General features: G+C 38.8%; 1 protein-coding gene across 1 annotated transcript in view; it reads left to right on the top strand.

Annotated features, from left to right (window-relative positions):
* The window catches only part of SLC2A13 (solute carrier family 2 member 13), a 139472-nt gene that overhangs the window by 13563 nt on the left and 107289 nt on the right, over positions 1–18620 (top strand). The window contains exons 2-3 of the mRNA XM_064422064.1: positions 13735–13894; positions 17653–17861. Of these exons, the coding sequence (XP_064278134.1) occupies positions 13735–13894; positions 17653–17861 (369 nt within the window). The remainder of the gene's footprint in view (positions 1–13734; positions 13895–17652; positions 17862–18620) is intronic.

An 18620-nucleotide genomic window follows, 5' to 3' on the forward strand; every position in this document is an offset into this window, starting at 1 on the left:
AAAGCAAACACTTCTCAACCTATTATTGCTTTAGGGATACATGAAAGGTAGATCTCAAGATGACAGACATTTAAAGTGCTGAAAGCACACGCTGCATTGGAAGCATAGTCCATGAGGAGCTTTTCTAGCTGTTATATATTGCAGTAGGTTACAAGTATTAGGGAGGAGGATTCTTTTATTAAGGAGGTTTTATTTGGTGACAGGAAGAGTAGCATTCTGCTAGAGCAGTTTATTCCCAACCTCCTTGACAAAAGCCTGTCATCAACATGTGTGCTTTGCAATGGATAGTAAAATTTTATGGGGAAAATACTGTGGTTTTATTATTTTCTTACTGTATGCAAGTATAAATAATACTAACTTGGCAGGTAGGAGTGGGTAGTGACTAATTCAGAGATCTGGTCACCTATGAGCCTGTTTTGTACTTCATTGTAGGTTCCTAGTGCTTTATTAGAAGCTGTCACAACTGGTTCCATTCCTACTCACAGTTGCTTTATTATGCTCAGTTTAATGATTCTTCCCTAATGGGTAATTAATTCTGCTTTGTGATGTTGCTCTCTTGCAGTATTGTCAGCAGTCCCTACCTTTTGTTTTGGGAAATAAGAAAGAGGAGGTAGGCCAAAAATCTCTTAAAATGTAAATAAAGTGAATTTTACTTTTGAGTAGAAATTCAGTTATATGTAGCTAGGTTTTACCATAATTGATGTTTCAATTATATGAAGATTTAATTAAATACTTTAATTAAAAAATCAGCTGAAATGTGATATAGGAAAAATCAAGATGGGAGATAATAATTACTTGATAGAGTTTCTTTGGAAAGAGTCCTGTGAGGATTCAGACATCCTTCCCTGCTCTGGTCTAAGACTTTTCAGTTATCCTCAAGTATGGAAATTTCTTCATAAGTTCTTCTCAGTGAAAGTGGAGTAATGCTGTAATCACAGGGCTTGCAAAGTTTATTTTTCAGAGAGATCTTGGATTTAGTTATTTTTCTCAGTGGTAGCTTGTGCATGAATCTTTTCCCTTAAAGCTTGAACCTTAAATGAGAATGTCTTGTCACTTTGAAGGAGAATGTGGCTTCGTTTTAACTATAAAGTTTCCAGTTTTAAGGATGGAATCCACTTCAAAGTGGGAGCAGGTATGAAGGAGTAAAAATTTACTACTCTCCAGTAGCTGTGCCTCAAGTACAAAAAAGCTGGGTCACTTGGAGGCTGGCAGACAGCAAACTAAAGCAGTAGAGTATTTCATTGCCCAGCTTGTTATCTGACAGCTTACACTGATTTATTGCAAGTTGTGTAGTGCAAGTCCCAGGAAAAGCAAATTCTATCTTAGAGATACTTGCTGTATCTATGTTAATTGGAATGGGACTGTCAGATTTTCAAATTGCAGCACCTAATTTTTCTTAAAATTTCTCATTTTCACTATTCTCTCACTGTATAGGGGCAACACAGCAGACTGATAGGAGAATCAGTGCAGTGCCCTGAGTTGCAGAATGACACTTCAGATACCCATCTTTATTTCCTCTTAATCCTGAGGTTATCTAAAGTTCTTGAAGTCTTGTATCACTTAATGAGATTTACCAAGAACAATGCAGAGTTTGCCCAGCTTTCTCTGTAGCTCTGACCTGGAGCTCTGCCTGAATCCTCCCCTGCTAATGCGCCTGGAGGATGAAAATAGGGCAGGAAGGAGCTGCTCTGCAGGGGGACCTCAGGAGTTGTGCTTGGTGCTGAATGCAAAGGCTAACAAAGTGCAAAGTAAATGTTGAAGTAAAGCAACTGTTACCAGAATTACATCTGCTGTTTGGAAAATGACTGTCCATCACAATGCATCGAGAGAACTATAAGTTGTCAAAAACTGAAAGTCATGAGAGCAACATTTCCCAGAAAGCTCTTTGGCAGTCCATTTCCCTGACAAAATGTAGCAGTAATTTCTTTGCTCCTGCAGCATCCCTCCATTCCTGGTTGGCTGAGGCTTCCTCAGCTTTTTGTCCCTTAGATGTTGGTAATGGAGTAGTTGATCTGTTCCTTTTTTTCCTTTTAGCACTTGACACTACTGTCTTGCTTTTTTTCCCCCTCAAGTGCAGCAGCCTCATTCTTCACTTGTAGCTTCTTTTTTTTTGTCTGTATAAGCTACTGGTAGAAGTAAATACACATCAAAAGTGTTTGAAGTAACCTTGTATCCCTTGACAACTTCAATATTACACCACGAGTGCTGCATGTTGTGATAGTCTAGGAGAGCAGTCACAAGTCATTTCCATGTGCAAACCTGTGTGACATGAAGAAATTGGCTTATCCCTCTGCTAAGAGCACCCTAATGCAAGATTCTTGAGCTTATAGTTAGAACCCTCTCTGAGACTACCACTTTTCTTGAGAGATCTTTGCTTGGGATTCCTCCACATGATGCTCTTCTATTACAGTTGCATTGCACTGGCACTGAGCAGCTGTTACTGAATTGGTAGCAGGGAGACTCCAGATCATGAAGAGAAGTACACTGGATATCACACTGAAATATCTAGTGGCAGCTAGATTTTTAAGCTGAGCTGCTTCTCTTGAAGCAAAGAAGTGTGCAGCACTGGTTGACTTTCCCATGTGCCCTGGGAAAGGCCTGATTCTCCCTGGCATGCAAAATGTGGGTGCTACACAAGGTGCCTTGAGGAAGAAGTACTGTACTGATTTCTATCACCCCTCACCCTCCAATACCGCATATTTTCCCATATGATCAAAAATAAAGGAGTTTTATTATCTCTACATGGATCACTTGGGTTTGTAAACACAAGCTTGGTTGTATATGAATCTGCTAGTGTAGAAAGGAACTGAGCTATTGCTGTGATTCCTGTATTTTCATTATAACTGTAGCTATACTTACATTACTATCATGAGTGCTACTTGCATTATAAAGACGTAATTGAAACTTAGATTTGAAAATCAAGCCTTAGGCTGTAAAAAGCTTACAAGGCTTTTGTTTATTTTTTAGAGTAATAGTTGCAAAGCCATATAACTAGTACCTGTCTTCCTACCAGTCATGCTGTTTTCTGCACAAGTGGATAAATATAGCAGTTCCTATAAAAATGTAGTTCTCTGTGTTGATGCTTGCAATGTGTTTACCCATGGCAAGCACAAAATTACTGGGAATATACATTAGACAGACAGTATTTTTGAATGGCTTTCCTGAATAGGGAATGAAATTATTCAATGTTACTTTTTCTCTAAAATGTTCATTTGTATCTCTAAAACACTAAGTTTGCAAAGAGATTAGTCTTTATAATTTTTATTTTTCTTTTAATTAATTGCAAGTTGTAGGTAAGAAATGTGTTCTTCTGCTTATTTTCATGTGAAGGTTCGTGTTTGAAGACAGTTGCTAGATTTTAAATCCAGTGAAACATAAAGCAGTTTACAGAGAAGTTAATAAGTTAACTTGTAGAAAGAGGCACCATTAAAAACGATTTAGATCTTAGTTGAAGAGTATAACTATAGCTTTCAGGTATAACCTGAAGTCATGCTTTTGGCTGAGTTCAGCTTCCAAAGCTCGTTCATATTTATATAGATGTCACTTCCCTTTGAATTCTTGTAAGCTGGGTAAAGCATCACTGTAGTAGAATTAGAGAAAAAATAGCACATAAGCAAAAGTGTAAAGTTAGAAAGAAACATTTGTTTTCTGTATAGCTTTCAAACCATTACCCTTGTCCTCTGAAAATAAAATGTCTCTGCACAGAAAATATGTGCTAATCCTTGAAGCATTCAGCCATTTTTCTGGGGTTTTTGATGTGGGATAGGTTTTTTTTCAACATTGTGTTTATAATGCTGACTTTCTGGCATTTATGAATGGCTATGCAGATGAGCCCTGATGAGTCTTTCTGGGTCACTATAAAACCACACTTCCCTGCTGGAAATTGCAGTTTGTGTGGCTAAGTCAGCAGAAAGAGGCAGATTGGCACCTCCAGCCTCTCAGTTAGTGCTTGTGGTGATCTGTGCCTCAGCACAATTCCGTGCCAGCCACCAGACCAAAAGCCTCCAGTGGCAGTGGGGTATCTGAGATGGGGATACAAATCCAGATTCCCTGCCTTGCTGGATGGGGAAGCAATTCCTTATCTGTGGCTGCCTCAGGACCTGAGCACCTTCAGCTGCTGGTTCTTCCTAGGTGTGAGCAGCACATACAGTGCAGTCTGCTGGTGCTAGAGAATGTCTACAGAAAAGCACTGCTTATCTCAATTAGTATTTATTTAAACTGAAACCACTCTTGAAGGAGATCAAGTAGTGCTTGACTTACGTGTTTATACAAGCTGTCATAAAGAAAACTACTATGTTGTATTCATAATTTTCAAGTGAAAAAAAAAATGCTCTTATTTTCTCAAGTAAGAAGTTTTTGCCATGTGGTAAAAATAAGTGCTGAGTGGTATAAACATCTAGGCTGCTTTACTCTTTCACAATGAAAGATCTGCATCTTACAATGCAGTTACAGATTTTTGCAAGTAGTTCTTGATCAAAATTAATTCAGAAACAGAACAAATTAGAACTTTTTCCTAGTTGCTTTTGGTAGCTTTTACTCACTTCTAGGGTTGATTGTAATTCTAGTATTACTGTAATGATTCAAAAATGCATTTCTTTATGATTTCTTGTATCTTTCTGAAATGAGATCTCACAGATACGAGCTACAGGCACAGATTCCCAGTATGGCATTCTCAGTGGGATATTCAGGAACTCGGGCAGCTGGGTGGGGTCTGGCTGGGATTTTCCCAGCCTGGATTAATAGGAGCAGATGGTAGCCATAAAGAATGACTGAACACAGGTAACTAATTCCAGGTTGCTGAGAAGTGTAAACTGACATCTGTAGTGCTGGGTGTGGTCATAGGCTTGGACAGTTGCAAAGAACTCTGCTTCACATTTTCTGGATAATTATCTTGATTATTTTGCCTCTGGTTAATTAAATCCCACTCTCTTATTTTGTCACTCAAGATAAATTTCCTCTTAACATGTTTTTTTGAAATTATTATAACCTTGACTAATCTCAACATAGTTTTGAATAGAAAAAGTTATTTTTTTAGGAATAGTTTCTTCCAAAAATGAGCTGTTCCACATATAATGCTAATGTTGAGTTGAATAAGACCCCAGAGATGAAGTGGTTCTAGCACTTAGAAGCATAGAATATCCACAGTATTTTTAAATTACTGCCTGTTCGTATTAAAGATTACTACATTCTTTTTGTAACTCCTAAACTGTTTTCTTTTAATAAACAGAGTAAACTAAGCTTTATTTTAATAACTTTCACACTGTAGCCTGTAGGTGGTTCTTGTCTGTCTTTACTCAAGTGTTATGGCTCACTTGTTTCCATTTCACAACCAGAAAATTATTAAAATATTAAAAATATTCCTCGACTTAAAGAAATTCAGTGTAGGAAAATCAGTACTGTGATAAATAGTCCTTCTTGATTATGCTGTGTTAAATATTCATGTCTCTTTACTGTATGTGATTACCCTGGGCTGTTCTGAGATGCTGTCCTGGAGATGCCAGAAAAAGACCTTAACACTTTAATTATGGAGGAATTGTATTCTGTGTTGGCATGTTATTTTTGTTATGAGCTGGATTTACTTCTGTATCTTTTGAACAAGGGAGAGCTTGAAACTTGAAATTACTCTTGTGGGAAGCTGATGCTGTCTTCTTTGGGGCATTGCATTTACTCTATGACAGTTGTGGTTGTTTCTACTGGACACAGTTTGAGGTTTCCTTAAGTGAAGAAGGATTTTGTGGTTTTGATCCATGCTGATAACACACAAAAGTAAAAAAGCCTTCTTGTGGTCATCAGAAAGAATTATTTATTCAGGCTCATTAAGATATGATTGTTCTATAAATCTGAGACAATATCAACTAGGGAGGAGCTTCATTTGCATTTCCTCAGATTGCTCTGGTCCTTGACTCCTTCACAGTTGGATGCCACATAGCAACATAGGGTTTTGAATGCCACATAGCAACATGGGTTTGGTTATAATTAAAGTACAATGTTGCTCACACAGATTTGGGCTGGTGGTTAGGTAGGGACGTAAAGGTCTGGAATTTCTTAGTCTATTAGATGTTCAAGTACAGGTTTTTTAGTTATTATGAACCAGCTCTCTACAATTCAGTAAACTAGTGTTAAAATACCAGACTTAAATGAAGGCTGCTGATGTTGAACCCCCATTCTAGAAGAGATGCCCCTGGGTCTGTCCATTACTGTGATCTATGTCCTCATGTGGTTTTGGTGCTGCTGGTTTGTCCCTCTGCCCTTGTGCATTTCAGTGCTCTCCTGTAGCTGAGTACAGTTGTGCCACAGCTAAAAAATTGACTTCTACTAATCTGACATAGGGGAGATACTAAATGGGGAAGTGTGCTTCCAGTCATCCTTGAAATAACTTTCAGTAACCAGTTATAAACTGCTGATAATGCCTTTACTAGATATGTGCAGTGGGTGGGAAGCCAAGATATTGGAGAGGACTTGAGCTTTCACTGATATTCACACTCAAGTACAAGCTGTGCAATGAATATTTTAACTTTATCTGCTCGGGAGATGGTTAGTGTACTAGAACAGCATTCAAATGCATTGCTTTCTCAAGTATTTCCTATTAGCATGTTTAATAAGGCACTCTGTTATCCCCTTAGGTTGACTGTCATTACTGAAAGCTGAAGTGTTAACTGTAATAGCACAAAAGGACTCTATGAGACTATAAAAAGGCTTAATTTCTGATTAGGTTGAGTAATATAATTTAATATGTTGTGGAGCTGTCTGTAGAATAGGAGGTAGCTGATTGTTGGCAGCTCCTGTAGGTGTGTTTGTGAAAGCTAATGGTCTTTTAAAATAAGTATCCTTTGCAGTTAAAATGCATCTCTTTTGATGGGTTTATTTTCTCCACAAACTATTTCAATCGATTCCTCTTTGATGGTGAAGATTATACAGTTATTGTAGAACTTTTCAATTCTTTCAGGAAGTTAACCAGCATGTTGCCCCTGACCTCCTGAGTTTTGGTACCCAGATGTGAGCAATGTTCTAAAATTATCAATTGGCAAGAACGCTGGTTTTGTCAGAGTAAAGCAAAAACCTTAAAGTATAATTTTGTGGGAATACAACTGAAAGAAAATACTTGAAGAAGGTCTTTTTGTCTATATAATGTGACATACTTCTAGGGTCAATCATATTTCCAAGGCACTAAATTCAGATTGCATGTCCAGTATCCAAGATGTAGGGTGTTTACTGGATTTCCTGCAAAGTTGCTGTGAGAAAACATTAGCTCAGCTGTAGGCTTGCAAGTTTCCCCTTGTCACCTTAAGAATTTTCTGTTATTTATACTTCTGTTGTACCCCACTAAAAGCTCATCTTGACTTTGTATTTAAATTTTCCTGTAGCATAGCAACCTCTGCTAATATTTAATTCCTAATTCTCTTTGCCATAAACTTGCTTCTTCATCAGGTTGTCCCCATAAATCCCCTGTCTGTGGAATCACTTGCTGCTTGGATCCTTACCATTAACACAAACCATTATGGGATACTTCTTCATTAAGTGAATTTTAAAGTTGGCAGCATTAAAGTTTAAGATTTTAATGAAAATTTGCTCTTGCAAGATATGTGAAATATTTTACCTTGGTTAAGTACCTCAGAGCAGCTTTATATGTTAGTGAAGGGTGTTCTGAAAGGAAACTTTTTAGTTTATGCCTGTTCATTTGGAGCTCCTAACAACACAAATTTTTATAATAAGCTGTGTGTGTTCTTCTAATAGAGATTAATGGCTGAACTGCTGTACTCTGAAATAGAATCAGAGATTTCTTTGCACTTTTATTGTGATTACTTCACATTTTAATTTTAGTTTCCACCTGGACAGTCTGGAGTCCCATGGTGGTTCAGGTTACTCCATTGTGATAACTAGTCCTGCCTGGGGGCTGGTACAGTCATCTGACATCTTTGTGAACTGTTTAAAGGAGATAAGTGGTGCAACCCTCTTAAGAGGCAGGTGGATATTCTTCTAGCTGGTTGTATTCCCTGGTTTGCTTGGTTTTATGCAAAGGATCAGTAGAAGCTGGTCAGGAGGGACAGAACCATGATAGAGACATCAGTTCCTGGATGTGCCTCCTTAGCACTTCTAGTTAACCATCAGTCCTCTTTATTACTAAGCATGAAAGACTAATTGAGTTGCAGTAACAACAAAAGTTTGTCAGGAACCCTGTGTTTTTGGTGCTCCTGACACTGGTTATTGGCTGATGCCAGTGAAAAGACTGACCCATTTCTACTATCTTAGAGCTCTTTTATTGTGCTAGCAGTAAAAGTGCATCTCATTCAATATCCTGTCTCCAGCTTTGTTGCTCATCTGTTGTTCTTATGAAGCACCTTCCCTCCTGTCGGCAGGAGGCATGACAGGAGCTGTGGTGGAAGTCCTGGTCTGGATAGGGTATATTTGTGTCTGTCTGATCTTGCACAAAGAAGTCTTTAAAATTATTCAATTTCATTAGCATTAATGCTCAAATGCATTTTACAAACAATAACTTGGATTCCTTTTTCAGTCCTTGTGTTTTCTACTGTAATCTCATTTCTTAAAATATAATTCTAATTATCATAGTAACTCTCCTTCATTGACCTTCCTATTTCTATTGTCAGTAGGTTTGTTGACTTAATTTCTGAACTTTTTAATGAATTCTTTATGATGCTTACATGTTCATACTGGAAATACCTTTCTGAATGATAAGGTGACTCTAAGATGTCTTTTCACATTTCTGGTCTATTGATTGTCTTAAAATTGAGCTGTGTACAGACTTGTCTCTGCTTCTACTGGTAAGTCTGCAGATTATAGTAGGAGCCCTAATAATTAGTCTCCTAAGTGATTTTAGGAGTGGAAAAACATTTAATATGATTATTTCAGCCCATTGTGTCATCTGATGCTTCCCGCATAATAATTAGATGCATCTTCTAGTCAAAGTTTAACCTTCTGTTATGTTTTTTCTAAGCTTTATCCTTTAATGAGGTCAGAAAGTTCATGCCTTGGTTACTCAAGTGGATAAAGACTGGACTTCCCTGCTCTCTTTTTTCATATTTCATAGCTGTGGTGCACAATGTAGAGCTTCAGCCTTCTCTGACACATTTCCAGTTAATTATTTTCATTTTCTATTTCTCATGTCTTGTCACTTATCAGCTCTACTAGTTAGGCAGTAATATACTTGCCTGCAGCAAGAATCTTTTATTTGGTATGAGCAATTTAACAGTGAGAGCATATTAGAAAATGTCATCTAAGTGTAAATGAAAGCATTCTCATATGAAGGATTAAGGAAAGACTCCATTGCAGCTATATTTGTTTTGCTAGGAAAGCTGTTCTTTGTTTTCAAATTTCTTTAATATCTGGCTATTAAAATAATTACATAACAAATACTGGTTATGTATTTTAGAGATTTTTATACTTGACTAATACTTAATGCACTGCATCTGACTATACCTTTTCAGATGAACTTACTCTGCTCTGTTCTAGTGTATCTTAAATGGAAATCAGAGAAGGAAAGTCTGGAGAACTTAGATGCATTGTAAGGCAACTAAAAGGAAATGAGTAATGAGAATAACACTCGAGAATCTAAAATATTATTTCTTTAAAGTCATATGATTTTTTTCTCTTATTTTGATAATTTTCAGAAAAGCCATTTTTTCACTCCTGGTGTTTATTTCAAGAAGAACTTTGCTTTTGTGTATGAGTGCTTGCTGCATGGCAGATAAACTGGGAAGGCTTTCCTAATTGCCTCCTCCTATTCCCAGAAACCTCCTGCTGTACTCTTTCAGACCCAGAGTAGCAAATCATATGTTTTGATATTGAAATGATAATTGAAAATATGTAACAAATGCGTCTTCTGAATTGAGGTTTTTGCTTGAATGTTTTGAACCTGTAGGTTTTGGAACACACGGTAGAGGAAGTAAGGTCTAAATAGAAATCCAGAAAGGCTGTTTTAGACAGCAACATTGTGAACACATTTCTCAGGGCGAAAAAGCTGCCATGGAAGCTGCAGAATTAGAGTAATTTTGGTTAGAGATCGATGTGTTGAGATGGTCAAGGCCTAACTGAGTGTGGTTCTGGGCAGCCTGCTCTAGCTGCCCCTGCTTGAACAGCAGTTAGACTGGATGATCTTCAAATGTTTCTGGCAATCTAAGCAATTCTGTGTGATTTTGAGCTAATACCCTAAATCCTTAGTTTTCCTTGAGAAATCTTGTGCTATTTATTGCAGGTTTGATAATAAATAATTTCAGCTATTGTATTAATGCCAGCTGAATAGCTGATACCACTGGCTAGCTTGTGACAGGACTGTTGGGGTGTGCAAGCTTCCTTTTCTCTGTTTATTCCTGTAGTCATCAACTTGTGAGAAGAATACAGCAGAAACAATAAATCTGTTGTCATGACACCTCTTGTTCAAGACTTTTTACAAATACATATTAACTTTCATACCACCCCTATGTTATGCACCAGGTTTTAGTTTCACCTGTAAGAGGCAAGTGTTGTAGCTGTGGCTCCCAGTGGTTCTAGCAGCATCTCAGGGCTGGTGGTGTGCTCTGAGCATGAGTGAGAGCTGCTGGTCTGGACAATGGTGTGGCTCTGCTTTGTGGATGCCTGAGAAGCATTTTCGGCTGGCATGCTTTGAACAAGATTCTTCTGCAGGTCCTGGTAGAATTAGTCTTCATCGGGAGTTGAAAGGGGGTACAATATAGCTTTTTCACAAAGCATGTGTTTTGGTTGTGCACATCTTTCTAACTGCTTTCTAGTAAAAACCACATATAGATGTTGCCATCTTTATTTCTCAAATTAGCTTCACTACATGATTATATGTGTCAAAGATACATATTTAACCTACAGTCCCAAGCATCCTATGGGAAGATGGCCACACCACAGTAAGGGAACAAGCCTGGCCATTGGAGATGACGTGCCCAAGGCAGACGGGTGGCTGGGGGAGCAGGAATTCCCAGCCTCACTAAGCCAGGGCTGCCACAGCTGTAGGGCCCTGCCCCTCTGCTCCAGGGGCAGCCGCTGCCTTGTTGGGTTCTCAGTGCCTTTTGTTTGCAGCAAGTGGACACACACCTGTGCTTTCCCAAAAAGGATTTGCTGTTATATGTGTGCATATATCTCCATCACTTTAGTCATCATTATTTCAAATACTGACATGAAATATGAAAGAGGAACACTCCTAATGGTGGGCTGGCTTGAAAATTCACTTCTCTGTCAAATACACAAAGGACTATTTGAATGCTTCTTTCCATGGTGCATTCTGATTGGCTTTGAAAATTGGTTGAATAAATTTTTAATGCTCTTTTTTTTTTTCCCCTGACATTTTTATTTGGATTTTTTATTCTGTGCCGGTTGCTCAGTTGATAAAGAAGGAAGTATTGGCATGTCCTTGGAGGCCCTGCTGGGAACTGGGTTATCACGCTGAGAGGCTGCTGTGATTGTTTACCTATCACAACAAAGGATCTTCTCATGCCATTTTATTATTGAATAATCTATACTCCTCGCTCGAGCTTTTGGAGCCTCCCAGCAGTCATGTCAGGCTAACCTTGTTGCTAAAGATGATTTTGTGCTCTTAGTTTGGCGAGTCAGCCAGGCTACCTGAAGCCTCTGCCATCCCATGATAAATCCCTTCTACCGTGACACAAGCCAGGAACAATAGCTGTGCTTCAAGAGCCATGTGCTTGCTTTTAGGTGACCCCATTTCCTGCTGGGGCTGTGGCACTGGCCCGTGCTGGTGTGGGGCTGTCTGTGTGGAGCTGGTGGAGCTGCCCCAGGCTGGAAGATGTGTTGTGTCTGATGGTGCTTGGCTGTGCTCAAGTTGTATCTCAGCTGACTTCAGTCAAAATATGGTTTTGAGTGGCTGCTGCCAATGTACTTCTAGCTTAACTACAAAATAAATCACTGTTGCTTTTCAGTGATGGTTCTTGTAAGGAAATTGGGATTTCGACCACCAAAGCATGTGCTGCACCCAGGTGTGCTCTTCATACACTGTTGAACTCTGTTTTTACAGTTTGTGTGTGTTCCTTGTGGAAGGAAGTGTCTTTTGCACAAATGACTCATTGCCTAGTTAGTAGGACATAAGACAGAATACAAAGCAGCTGTGGTTTAGCATTAGTCCTTGTCTCCTTATGGTGAGAGAGTTTTTGCATTGACTCATAGAATGGCTTGGATTGGAAGGAGCCTCATCTAGTTCCAGTCTCTCTGCATGGGCAGGGAGGCCACTCCCTAGATCAGGTTGCTCAGGGCCCAGCCAACCTGTACTTGAAATAGCACATGGAATATTTTTAAACAAAGTCAAGAAACAATTTGTTCTATAGCAGTAATGAAATTGCACAATAATAATAATCATAACAATAATGCTTGGCCTTGTTTTTGTTTCATGTGGAAACCATGATAAAGTTCTTTTTGAATAGAGTTTTGTGAACACCTGATGTCTTCAGTTAGTCACTTTGACTTATGTGTGCTTGGCTCATAGCATGTCTTTCTTTCAAAACTGTAGTTTTATCTATCCTTTTATTTAATTTCAGTGTACATACAATGTGAATTGAAGAAATTTATTCTTTGTATCATTACATCAAACCTTGAAATGCTAATACAGTTGCTAGCAACTGTTTGCTTTTTGTATGCTTCTAGAGTTCATTAGTTGCATTTTTGTTGTTTTCATCCTTAGAAAGTCAGAAATCAAATTTGTCCAGCTTACACTGTTTAAGTGTGTGCAGGTTTCACCATGAATAGAGTTAATTTTGTAAACACAAAGTCCTAATTTTAACTCCAAAATCTAGCCTGTACTGGCTGCTATGAAGAATAGTAACTCTACCCCAGCTGAAACCAGCACATTCTCCACCCCTTATTCCATCTAGATGCAGTGCATTCTTATTACCCGTGAACTCCCTTCCCATTCCTTGATATAATACACAGATATCATTCCCATTGTCTATGGACCACCCCTGTGGAATGTCTGTAAAGCCCATAAGTGTCCATTGAGTTCCTTTAGTCCATGACTTTGGGCTCCGTATGTTGGGGTGGTCAGTCAGGGCAGGAGAGGTGGTGTTCTCTGTGGGGTTACTGGGCACCAAAGCCAGCTCAGTTCGGGTCTCTGCTTGTCACGCCCAGCCTTGGTCAGCAACTCAGCCCTGTGTAGCTGCTTGCTCAATCCCTGCTGGTAGGGTGAGGGACAGAACTGGAAGAGTAAAAGTGAGAAAACTCATGGGCTGGAGTAAAGACAGTTTAGTGGCTATAGCAGGAGCCACGCACATGAGCAAAGCAAAGCAAGGACCTCATTCACCACTTCCCACGGGCAAGCAGGTCTTGAACCATTTGCAGGAGAGCAGGGCTCCATCATGTGTTATGACTGTTGGGAAAGACAGAATCCACAACTCTGAATGTCCCCCCTTTCCTCCTTTTCCCGTAGCTCCGTATGTTGAGCATGATTCCATGTAGTCTGGAACATCCCTGGGATCAGCTGGGGTCAGCTGTCCTGGCTGTGTCCTCTCACAACCACTTGTGTACCCCCAGCCTCGCTGGTGGGGTGGGGTGAGAGGCAGAACAGGCCTTGACTCTGTGTAAGGAATGAAGAAAACATCCCTGAATAGTTAACACTGCTTCCAGTACAAATATAAAACATAGCCCTATACTAGCTACTATGAAGAAAATGAACTCTGTCTCAGCCAAGCCCAAAATAGTATTTTATGATGAAAAAGCAATGTAGTATCTCTTTCGATTTTATAACTGTAACTGAATTTATTTTTGTAGGTGTAGCATCTATGACTGTGCCAGTGTACATTGCAGAAGTGGCTCCACCACACTTACGAGGCAGATTAGTCACCATTAACACTCTCTTCATCACTGGAGGGCAGTTTTTCGCAAGCGTTGTCGATGGAATCTTCAGCTACCTCGCCAAGGATGGATGGAGGTTTGTGAGCCTTCCTTGCTAAAAGCAAGCTGCTATAGTCCTGATTTGGTTGACAGCTATTATAATTCTTGTTGGTAAAACAGAATTTACATAGAAAGTGGTAAAACTGTGTACTAAAATGGAACTTTAATGTCTTGCCAAAATAGATCCCTACTGCTTTCGCTTAAGCTTAATATTCGCAGTATGCACAGGTTTTTTGACTTTGCTAAACATTGAAGTGGGAGAGTAATAAATATACATCACAAGCATGAATGATTGTCCTGATATTTATGAAGGTAGCTTGCCTTTTGCATTTACCATAATTACATGCTGATTTTTCAAAAGGCAAATTTCCAATAAGTAATATGCTCTATGTTCAAGATAGAGGTGAACTTTGAATATTCTTAATCTGAGCAGTGGTAATCTATCAGAATTGAAGGATATTGTAGTTAGACATTTATGTTATAAAATAATAAAAATCTATTTTCTGGGCTGCACAAACCCAGTTCTCTCAGTCTCTTCTATGTCACATGCTCCAGTTGTGCAACTCATCTTAGTGATCCATGGTTATTCCTGGTTTGTGGCTTTCTCTTGTATTTGTAGTCCTACTGCAGAAGGTGTGTGGAGTAGTGAAGAGCAATAGTTTCTGCAGCCTGCTGGCACGTGCTGGGTGACTTTTGCAGTAGTGCTGTGTTTTATGCATGTGCCAAGTACTGGTCTACTGGATTGAGTAGAGTGAAGAAGTAGGCTACTTGCTCAGTGATGAGTAACCAAGTATTCCAGCTGCAATGCTGGAGCTGTTAATTGAGGATGGTGTGCTGTCCTCAGCTAGTTCAGTGCAACCTAAGGCTGAGCAGGGAAGAGTACAGATGGTCTGTCACCTGAAAGGAGTGGCCAGCAAACGTGTGGAGAGAAATCACAAATGTCTAGTCCTGAGTCATTATATAGAAGAAGGAACATTACAGCAATTATTGTATCTCTTACTGACTGAATGGCTGAGCACTGGAGTGCTGTAACAAACAATAAAGAACTTTAATTTTTCTTGGCTCTGCTTATTCTTGGAAATGCTGGATATTAAATTAAAATAAACCAAAGAAAAAAATTTTTAACATGACCCCTAGGTTAGCTTTATAAACCCTGCTAATGCCATCCTAATAGTATTGCAGCAGTATGTCAGAGAAGGAGAAATGTTACAGCAGACTTATTAAATTTCATGCTGGATTTTTTCAGGTCTGCTAGACATCTGGCTTCAAACACAAAGTCTTGTAATCTGTATAGGAAAGAACTATATTAGATTTCTGAAAGCTGGCTCACTGTGTGAAATGTCTAAAATTGCCTGCTTTTACTCTAAATTGATTATATCAAAATGGCTTGCTCTGAAAGTTACACCAACTCTAGAACTTGCAATGGGTGTTCCCTCTCAACTAAACGTTTTCCTTCTGGCCTGCTCCTTTTATTGAACTTTCCAATCTGCAAAATTCTGGTCAAACTAACTTCAGTGAGGGAGCACTGTCTGTGCATTTCTTTCTTGTCTTGCCTGTGATAAACAATCCAATAGTCCAACTGGTATGAATCAAGCTTTCAGGAGCCTTGATTGATTTTGCCTCCTAAGATGATTGCAGGCACCCAGCTGCTTAGCTCTGGAGGCTCTGCTGCATTTAAGTGACTGAAGGGCTTTGAAGGAGCAGAAATTTAAGCAATAGGAGTCTGAAGGACTAAATCTGCATACTTAGATACATGAAAACATACTTCAGCATGTACTTTGATGGGATACAGCAGTTTTTAATCTCTGTGAGTTTGTTTTACTTTTCATTTGAAATACAAAAGGCTTTCTAAATATCACTCCAATAAAGATATTGAATCTACAATTTAGTGAGCTTCAATGGTCAATGTATTTTGTACACAGCTACCAAAATGTTTGTGGAGGAGGAAGAGTGTAGGAATAAATTAGGCCATTAATGAATGAGAGCATTAGTGAATGAGAAATGAGAACATTAGTGGATTAGTGATACTGTTAGATATGTTGACTGAAGACTACTCAGCTAATAAGCCTTCCACTGACTTTATGGTTTGAATTTATTTTCTTTCTTATGCTTTTCTTTTTAACTAATAATGAGCTATATAATTGTTAAAGTGTTACCAAAAAAAAAGAGCTGCTAACTGAGCTCTTTCTATACCAAGTTTTGCTTGTATGGCCTTTGGAAATTTTGACTGGTTTTAAGAAGAACTTGAGGGCTCAGCTGGGGGTGGAAAGACTGGTCTGCATGCACATAGTGCTGGGATGGCCATCCTCTTTTCATTGCCTTTTGGGTGTTCTTTTTACCATTCTCCAGTTTTCTGCCTGTTGTACTGCCCATGTTTTTCTTCGTTAAATCTACAAATGCCTCTAAGTATTTTTCCATTTTTACTCGAAATGCATTTGGACTTGATAAATGCATTTGGTTCATTGCCCCTAACATAAGGTGTTCAATAATAGTTATTCTCTCCTTCCTACTCAATTTGCAATGTGATGCACGCTTTATAAAAAGATCCAGGTAAGAGGCTGCAGAGTCACCTGTGAAAGCACACATCCTGGCTTATGGAGAGAGGAGCTAGAGGAAAGATTAGCAAATCTGCTTAGTCTCCTGACTGATGTTAAGGTGTTTATGAGTGCAGGCTACCTCAATGTTCAGAAGGACTGGTTTCTGGAAGTGTTTTAATGATTATATCCAATGATGTGAAACCTGTGACAACTGCAGTGATGTACAGGTGACACCTGCACTGTTTAAAGTCTTTAATGAAAGTGAAAAGAATCTGGGTGAAGTGTAAATAGGAAAAGGTCAGATTTTAAAAGCAGAACAAAATAATTTTGTTCTGCAATTATTTTTATCCTTTTATTGTTTTACTGAAGAAATATAAAAATGTGGTGGGTATAGACCAGAGCCACCCATGAAAATTGGTGGTATGTGTGTCTTCCACAGCCTTTTCCCCCACTTTGGATGGAGCAAATAACCCTGCTTGGGTGTTGCCACAGGTGTCAGTGCTGATTCTTGGAACCATAACTGTGCTTTTATCAGTGGTAATTCTCTGTTGAGTAGAGAAAAAGCGTTAATGGTGCACGTAGTAACCCTTGGGTATCTAAAATGCAGTTTTGATTTAAAACCTCACACTGCATCTGACTGAAGATTTCAAAGCAGGCTCTCTGAAAGATCACATGTAAGTTGTTGTGCTGGTGAAATGAATTTTTCTCAGTGTTTCTGCTTATAGTCAGAAATTTTCAAAATTAACACTGGCAAATGTGTCTGTGTGTATGTACTACTGACCAAATTATGCATTGTTCTCCTGCTGTTTTTTTTCTTGTTGTTGTTTGTTTGTTTTTAATATGTTGGTGAAATGATTAGTAGATTTCAATCTCATCTTTGTCATCAAAGGTACTTGGTCCATGCATGTGCTTTCTCTTTCTGTTGATTATTGTCACTGAAGGGTTTATCAGTTTCCAAACTAGTGTAATATTTCAGGTTTTTTGTTTAGTCTTAGTGTCCTCAGGACCAGTGGCTAGAATCAGTGATGGCAGAACAGTCACCATGTCACTGAGATTTCCTGGAAATGAAGGAAAGATCATGTTTTCTAAAATACCTGCAGAATATGATTCTTTCCCCATTAACTTACAGTGAGAAGGAATACGAGGAGTGGGAGATTTGATCTGTAAATACAGTTTGAATAGCTGTAACTGAATCTTCTCATAGTGTGTTTTTGTAGGCAAATAGTAGATATTTATCTATGTTCTGATTTATTTCCAGGTACATGCTGGGCCTGTCGGCTGTACCAGCAGTTATACAGTTTCTTGGGTTCCTCTTTCTTCCTGAAAGTCCCCGCTGGCTCATTCAGAAAGGCCAGACCCAGAGGGCACGGAGAATTCTGTCTCAAATGCGTGGCAACCAGGCAATTGATGAAGAGTATGACAGCATCAAAAACAACATTGAAGAAGAGGAAAAAGAGGTTGGAGCAGGTATGCTGAATACTTGTTGGCCAGTCTGTCTATCGGTGAGGAGATAAAAATCAGAAGAAATGTTGAAGCTGTAGCTTGTGGGAGCTTTTATTTATCTGTATTGTTTTGCTCTTCGAAGTATTTAATGTACTGGTAGCTTCAAAAATGGAGATACTTCTATGATCCTGCATTTTCAAATTAGGTTTGATTTCTTAAGTGAGGGAAAAGTAAAGTTGTGTAGGATTCTAAGTTTACACCACCTACGCTTATGTGAGAATTGATTTCAGAAAATGGATCAGTTTAGGAATGCACATCTCCAAGAGTGGAAATAAATAAAATAAAGTTTGGTTTCTTTCATCAGTGGAAAAGGCCAAATAGACACGAGAGAGGTCAGAAGGCATTGTACATGGCTCAGTTATCCAGCAAACTGTATTCTAGGCGAGAAGTCTTTGAAAAGATATACAAAACAAGGCCTGTAATACAGATTCTTTTTCTGTAAAAGCAACTTCTGAAAGTCCTTTTGATCTGTTCTCAAGAGATTAAGGCACCTAAATCAAATCCTTTTTTCTAATCTTTTGAATCTTTGTGTCATATTTGCTCAAAACTTTGTGTTCATGTGTGTACTTGTAAGACAAGATTGCCATTTGATTGACTTTCTGTACTCTGCATATTTTTTCTTTCCTTTCTGCTGGAAGTGTTGACCTGAGAATGTCAAGTAAGGATCTTAAGTAAGAGTTATCCTTGATAGGAAAATACTGTAACTTCTCAGAGCCGGTGGAA

The sequence above is a fragment of the Passer domesticus genome, chromosome 5 (assembly GCF_036417665.1).
Source record: "Passer domesticus isolate bPasDom1 chromosome 5, bPasDom1.hap1, whole genome shotgun sequence".
Lineage (NCBI taxonomy): Eukaryota > Metazoa > Chordata > Aves > Passeriformes > Passeridae > Passer > Passer domesticus.